Source organism: Mixophyes fleayi, chromosome 1, assembly GCF_038048845.1.
Source record: "Mixophyes fleayi isolate aMixFle1 chromosome 1, aMixFle1.hap1, whole genome shotgun sequence".
Taxonomy (NCBI): Eukaryota; Metazoa; Chordata; class Amphibia; order Anura; family Limnodynastidae; genus Mixophyes; species Mixophyes fleayi.
The window spans coordinates 12753400-12761252 of NC_134402.1; the positions used below are offsets into that span (position 1 = coordinate 12753400).

At 50.9% G+C, this 7853-nt stretch overlaps 1 protein-coding gene across 5 annotated transcripts in view; it reads right to left on the reverse strand.

The window, feature by feature from the left end:
* Positions 1–1701, reverse strand: part of RAB11FIP5 (RAB11 family interacting protein 5) — a 47154-nt gene extending 45453 nt beyond the window's left edge. Inside the window, exons 1-2 of one of the 5 annotated variants that reach the window (XM_075189488.1) lie at positions 1515–1699; positions 827–1225 (exon numbers count right to left, since the gene is read on the reverse strand). In XM_075189488.1, coding sequence (XP_075045589.1) covers positions 827–1182 — 356 coding nt within the window. In that variant the 5' untranslated portion in view covers positions 1183–1225; positions 1515–1699. Of the gene's footprint in view, positions 1–826; positions 1226–1307; positions 1398–1418; positions 1468–1514 lie in introns of those variants that run through there. The other 4 variants (XM_075189504.1, XM_075189498.1, XM_075189492.1 and 1 more) reach the window with 4 other exon arrangements.
* Positions 1702–7853: the final 6152 nt, after the last annotated feature.

Genomic DNA, 7853 nt, shown 5'->3' on the forward strand with positions numbered 1-7853 from the left:
AGCCATTATTGTTCCTCTAGGACACACACTGCCAAATCTGCAGATTTATAACAAATTTATTATTACAGACACAAATTGAAGTGGCTTCGTTTGTAACAAGTGATCCTTACCATGGACCTGACACCCCTGCACAGTGCGGGCAGACGTTATTTAATAACCACGGGAGGGGAGACGATGAACTATACGGCTTAGATGCACATAAATATTGGTTCCTCCCAAAACATGGCAGCCCCCACTGTGTAGAGTTTTCAGGTACACTTTAAATATACGTAAGCTCTTGTTTTCAGTGACTGCTAAGCTCTCCATTCCTTATGTTAAAATATTATTACAGCTTGGCATTTTTAGAGGCACACTTTTATTTGGCACAATGTTGTGGTAGTTCCCCCCCCCCCCCCCCCATCAGTCTGCTACTCTATCAAGAAACTTAGGTCATACCAGCCACCATATTGCGAGTGGAAGTCCCCTGTTTAACCCCCATAAAATACACCTATTCAGCAATATGCATATTGCACTATTTCTCCATTTCAGGGAAAGGGATATAGGACAATACTTGCACATACTATAGGTAAGGGCTGGTAACCCATAGTGCTCCAAGTATTGGGGAACTACAAGTCCCAAACTGGCTGGGCTGCCAAACTGAATAGTGGTTAGTTCAGGCAGCCCAGCCAGTCTGGGACTTATAGTTCCCCAATTACTAGAGCGCTATGGGTATAGTTCATTGTCTCCTCTCCTGTGTCTAACGCCAGCGATCCATCTTTCTGGATTGGTTGGCGCTAGATTACCTATTGCTGCTGGATAAACGTAGCCTTGGTTAGTGGGTACTTACTGGTTCCTCAGCGAGTGGCCCTCTTGGAGTACCCCCTGCAGAGGTACGCCCACCTGCCCCAGGAACTGGTCCATGCCAATCAGAGCGCGGTGCATGACCATCAGCTTAAGCTCGCAGTTCTCCCCCCTCTCGATGGCTCCAGGGGAGAGTTCGAAGGAACATTCCTCTTTCCATTCCGGAGAGCCGGGGGTCTTCTCCACCACGGAGGTGCTGTACTTCTCCCGGCCCACCTGGATCAGCGTGTAGGCATCACTGGTGCCATGCTTCCCCTTGGCACGTAAGCCTCTGGCTTGTAGGATGGTCACCTGGACGTGGGTGGGGATCCAGCCCAATTCGGGCTCCGGCCGGAGAAACATCAGGCTGAGGGATGGGTACACCAGCAGCAGGAATCACATATACCTACAGCAGGAGAGAGGGGTAATGAGAGGCACATACTAATAATATATCCATGAGGCCTAAGACCCACCACTGCCCAATGCACCTCTATGGGAGATTCACCAGCTGTCTCCTATCCCTGCACTGCAGACTCTGCATGGACAACACCTAGTACAGGGAATACCTTGTGTAATGCAGACATGCGTACAGCACTGACCTGGAATGTCTCTAATTATCCGCTGTCCCCACTAATGATGCAGTAATTCCCCCGCCTGCAAATTAAATTTTGTGCTGAGATAACAGCTGTTCTTACATGGAGGGAGTTCCCGGGTCACAGGGTCCGCAGCAGACACTCAGGGGGTCCGTGTCCCGGGCAGGGGGTGAGACCAGGCGGGTCCTGCAGCTGTGCTGCAAAGTAACTTTGTTATGTGTGTGCTGGAGAGGAGGGTGTGAGGGGGGAGGAGCAGCCCGGAGCCCCTGCAGCACTGGCTGAGCCAGGAGAGGACGGCTGCAGTCTGTACAGAGCAACACAGCTCTGCTCCAGACACTACACCTCTCCTCTCCTCCTGTCTCCCCCAGATATTGCACCTCCCATCTCCCCTCTCTCTCCCCCAGACACTACACCTCTCTTTTCTTCTGTCTCCCCCAGATATTGCACCTCTCTTTCTTCCCTCCTGTCTCCCCCAGATATTGCACCTCTCTTTCTTCCCTCCTGTCTCCCCCAGATATTGCACCTCTCTTTCTTCCCTCCTGTCTCCCCCAGACACTGCACCCCTCTTCCTCACCTCTCTCTCCCCCAGACATTGCACCCCTCCTCCTGTTCCCCTCTCTTTCCCCCAGACATTGCACCCCTCCTCCTCCCCTCTGTCTCCGCCAGACATTGCACCCCTCCTCCTCCCCTAGACATTGCACCCCCCCCCTCCTGTCTCCCCCAGACATTGCACCCCTCCTCCTCCCCTCTCTCTCCCCCAGACATTGCACCCCTCCTCCTCCCCTAGACATTGCACCCCCATTCCTCCTCCTCCCCCAGACATTGCACCCCTCCTCCTCCCCTCTCTCTCCCCCAGACATTGCACCCCTCCTCCTCCCCTAGACATTGCACCCCCATTCCTCCTCCTCCCCCAGACATTGCACCCCTCCTCCTGTTCCCCTCTCTCTCCCCCAGACATTGCACCCCTCCTCCTCCCCCAGACATTGCACCCCCCTCCTCCTCCTCCCCCAGACATTGCACCCCTCCTCCTGTTCCCCTCTCTCTCCCCCAGACATTGCACCCCTCCTCCTGTTCCCCTCTCTCTCCCCCAGACATTGCACCCCTCCTCCTCTTCCAGACATTGCACCCCTCCTCCTTCCCCAGACATTGCACCCCTCCTCCTCCCCCAGACATTGCACCCCTTCTCCTCCTGTCTCCCCCAGACATTGCACCTCTTCTCCTGTCTCCCCCAGACACATCTCTCTTCCTCTCTCTGTCTCCCCAGGCACTAGACCTCTCCTCGCCCCCTCTAGTTGCTTTAGCTGTGCGCTCCCCCCCAGTCACTTCACCTGTGTGTGTTGTCCCCCCTTGCCCTCTGTTCCCATTGTGTGTACCTGCAAAGCCACTAAACCTCTGTTGTGTGACCGGCTCTATGTGACCATTCCTGGGGCTCGGTTGACAGTAATTACCTGGGGAGAGCTCCAGAGTCTCCTCATACACTGACTATGACATGATCTGTTCTGTATCACCTGTCACTCAGAGAGGGAGAGACAGGTGGGCTCATGTAATCTTTATTCACAGAACGTTAGACTCTGATGGATTATTACTTAGAATTGTGTTTGAAGCCATTGTTCTCATATAAAACAAGTGATACTGTGCAGCTGCCTGTACATTGGCTGAACTACCATTGGTGCAGAAGGAGCCGTGCATCGGGGCCCAGGGGGATAACGGGGCCCGCTGCATGGGAAGCTAGTGAGCTGCGGGCCCCAGTTCCCTCCTCCCCGCTTCCCTGCACCGGGGCCCACAGCTTACTAGTTTCTCCTCTGTGTCTATACATACAGAATCACAGCAGATACTGAGAATTACATCCAGTATACAGAACAAGAGAAGTGATACTGTGCAACTGTCTATACATACAGAATCAGAGCAGATAGTGAGAATTACCTCCAGTATACAGAACAAGAGAAGTGATACTGTGTAGTTGTCCACACATTCAGCATAAGAACACATGATGAGAATTGCATCCAGCATATGGCGTAAGACAAGTCATGGTATACCGCTGACTGGTAATAAAAGTAAAGAAACAAGGACACAGCAAGTAACCCTGTATGGAGTTATGGAAGTGGCCGCATGGGGAGATGTCTCTGTCACAGCACTGTAACCCCATCTACACTGATCTACAGCTACAACATGTGAAACTGATCTGGGAGCAGCCTGTACTTGCTGACTGAACATTAACTCCCTGAACTAGGCCGGATAAGTTGCATTTTCTGTATGGGAGGTTAGAGGGTAAGAAGAGTCTAGTAACATACAGCCCTCGTTCCACAGACACCTTCCACCTCGGCTGCTCCTGCAGACGTTGTACTTTCTGTCCTTCCCCAGTTGTCACTCACAGCTCCCAGCACGAGCGCAGCAGGGTTCTGGGGAAAAGCAGATTCAGCGCTCGGAGGCTGGGTGAGATCTCTCTCTAGTATTATTGTTCTTCTGAAATTCCCACCTCGCCCCATGGCAGGAACTGTCCTGGACATGTCTAAACCCCACTGACTGATGATTCAACTGGGCTTATGCCTATGTTATAGGACCGTGCTGGGTGCTTACTCCGCGTTATAGGACTGTGCTGGGTGATTACTCCGCGTTATAGGACCGTGCTGGGTGATTACTCCGCGTTATAGGACTGTGCTGGGTGAATACTCCACGTTATAGGACTGTGCTGGGTGATTACTCCGTGTTATAGGACCGTGCTGGGTGCTTACTCCGCGTTATAGGACCGTGCTGGGTGATTACTCCGCGTTATAGGACCGTGCTGGGTGATTACTCCGCGTTATAGGACCGTGCTGGGGGATTACTCCGCATTATAGGACCGTGCTGGGTGATTACTCCGCGTTATAGGACCGTGCTGGGTGATTACTCCGCGTTATAGGACTGTGCTGGGTGATTACTCCACAGTATAGGACTGTGCTGGTGTTACTCCATGTTGTAGGACTGTGCTGGGTGATTACTCCGCGTTATAGGACTGTGCTGGTGTTACTCCATGTTGTAGGACTGTGCTGGGTGATTACTCCGCGTTATAGGACTGTGCTGGTGTTACTCCACAGTATAGGACTATGCTGGTGTTACTCCATGTTATAGGACTGTGCTGGGTGATTACTCCGCGTTATAGGACCGTGCTGGGTGATTACTCCACGTTATAGGACCGTGCTGGGTGATTACTCCGCGTTATAGGACCGTGCTGGGTGTTTACTCCGCGTTATAGGACTGTGCTGGGTGATTACTCCACAGTATAGGACTGTGCTGGTGTTACTCCATGTTGTAGGACTGTGCTGGGTAATTACTCCGCGTTATAGGACTGTGCTGGTGTTACTCCACAGTATAGGACTGTGCTGGTGTTACTCCATGTTATAGGACTGTGCTGGGTGATTATTCCGCGTTATAGGACTGTGCTGGTGTTACTCCACGTTATGGGACTGTACTGGATGATTACTCCACGTTATAGGATTGTGCTGGTGTTACTCCACAGTATAGGACTGTGCTGGTGTTACTCCATGTTATAGGACTGTGCTGGGTGATTACTCCGCGTTATAGGACTGTGCTGGGTGATTACTCCATGTTATAGGACTGTGCTGGGTGATTACTCCGCGTTATAGGACTGTGCTGGGTGATTACTCCACGTTATAGGACTGTGCTGGTGTTACTCCACAGTATAGGACTGTGCTGGGTGATTACTCCATGTTATAGGACTGTGCTGGGTGATTACTCCGCGTTATAGGACTGTGCTGGGTGACTACTCCACGTTATAGGACTGTGCTGGGTGATTACTCTGTGTTATAGACCTGTGCTGGGTGATTACTCCGCGTTATAGGACTGTGCTGGGTGATTACTCCGCTTTATCGGACCGTGCTGGGTGATTACCTTGCGTTATAGGACCGTGCTGGGTGATTACTCCGCGTTATAGGACCGTGCTGGGTGATTACTCCGCGTTCTAGTACCGTGCTGGGTGATTACTCCGCGTTCTAGGACTGTGCTCTAGGAGTGTGCTGGGTGATTACTCCGCATTCTAGGACTGTGCTGGGTGATAACTCCGCGTTCTAGGACTGTGCTGGGTGATTACTCCGCGTTCTAGGGCTGTGCTGGTGTTATTCCGCGTTATTGGACTGTGCTAGGTGATTACTCCGCGTTATAGGGCTGTGATGGGTGATTTCTCCGCATTATAGGACTGTGCTGGGTGACTACTATACGTTATAGGACTGTGCTGGGTGATTACTCCGTGTTATAGACCTGTGCTGGGTGATTACTCCGCGTTATAGGACTGTGCTGGGTGATTACTCCGCGTTAAAGGACCGTGCTGGGTGATTACTCCGCGTTCTAGGACCGTGCTGGGTGATTACTCCGCGTTATAGGACCATGCTGGGTGATTACGCCACATTATAGGACCATGCTGGGTGATTACTCCGCGTTATAGGACTGTGCTGGGTGATTATTTCGCGTTATAGGACTGTGCTGGTGTTACTCCACAGTATAGGACTGTGCTGGTGTTACTCCATGTTATAGGACTGTGCTGGGTGATTACTCCTCGTTATTAGTACTGTGCTGGGTGATTACTCCACGTTATAGGACTGTGCTGGTGTTACTCCATGTTATAGGACTGTGCTGTTTGATTACTCTGCGTTATAGGACTGTGCTGGGCGATTACTCCATGTTAAAGGACTGTGCTGGGTGATTACTCCGTGTTATAGGACTGTGCTGGGTGATTACTCCGCGTTATAGGACTGTGCTGGGGGATTACTCCGCGTTATAGGACTGTGCTGGGTGATTACTCCGCGTTATAGGACTGTGCTGGGTGATTACTCCGCGTTATAGGACTGTGCTGGGGGATTACTCTGCGTTATAGGGCTGTGCTGGGTGATTACTCCTCGTTATTAGTACTGTGCTGGGTGATTACTCCACGTTATAGGACTGTGCTGGTGTTACTCCATGTTACAGGACTGTGCTGGGTGATTACTCCTCGTTATTAGTACTGTGCTGGGTGATTACTCCACGTTATAGGACTGTGCTGGTGTTACTCCATGTTATAGGACTGTGCTGTTTGATTACTCTGCGTTATAGGACTGTGCTGGGCGATTACTCCATGTTAAAGGACTGTGCTGGGTGATTACTCCGTGTTATAGGACTGTGCTGGGTGATTACTCCGCGTTATAGGACTGTGCTGGGGGATTACTCCGCGTTATAGGACTGTGCTGGGTGATTACTCCGCGTTATAGGACTGTGCTGGGTGATTACTCCGCGTTATAGGACTGTGCTGGGGGATTACTCTGCGTTATAGGGCTGTGCTGGGTGATTACTCCGCGTTATAGGACCGTGCTGGGTGATTACTCCGCGTTATAGGACTTTGCTGGGTGATTACTCCGCGTTATAGGACTGTGCTGGGTGATTACTCCGCGTTATAGGACTGTGCTGGGGGATTACTCCGCGTTATAGGACTGTGCTGGGTGATTACTCCGCGTTATAGGACTGTGCTGGGTGATTACTCCGTGTTATAGGACTGTGCTGGGTGATTACTCCGCGTTATAGGACTGTGCTGGGGGATTACTCCGCGTTATAGGACTGTGCTGGGGGATTACTCCGCGTTATAGGGCTGTGCTGGGTGATTACTCCGCGTTATAGGGCTTTGCTGGGTGATTACTCCGCGTTATAGGACTGTGCTGGGTGATTACTCCGTGTTATAGGACTGTGCTGGGTGATTACTCTCTGTTATAGGATTGTGCTGGGTGATTACTCCGTGTTATAGGACTGTGCTGGGTGATTACTGGAAATCGCCTCCTCCCTTGGTATGGAATTCCATATCCTGACTACACTTACTGCGAAGAACCCTTCCCTTGACTTCATGCTCAGCAGCCTCTCCTGCACTCCCCAGCTTACTCTGGCAGCGCACATTCAGGTGCTATCATCATCATCATCATCATCATCAACATTTATTTATATAGCGCCTTCAAATTCCGTAGCGTTTTACAATTGAGAACAAACATTAATAAAACAATACTGGGTAATACATACAGACAGAGAGGTAAGAGAACCCTGCTCGCAAGCTTACAATCTATAGGACAATGGGAGTTTGATACACAAGGGTAAGTGCTACATCATATTGCACACTGGACCAGCTAGAATGCAACTGTAAAAGTATTGAGTGGGTTGTGTGATCAGTCACACAGCAATGTTGGTCAGAGAGTTGTTGTCTTGTGTTAGCTGTTTAACGGGTGGTAATAGGGTAATCTAGGGAGATTAAGATGGTGGTTGCAGAATATTATAAACTTGTCTGACGAGGTGGGTTTTCAGAGAACGCTTGAAGATATGAAGACCAGAGGAAAGTCTTACTGTGCGAATGAGGGAATTCCACAAAGTGGGTGCAGCCCGAAAAAAGTGCTGTAACCGAGAATGGGAGGATGTGATGAGAGTGGAAGAGAGATG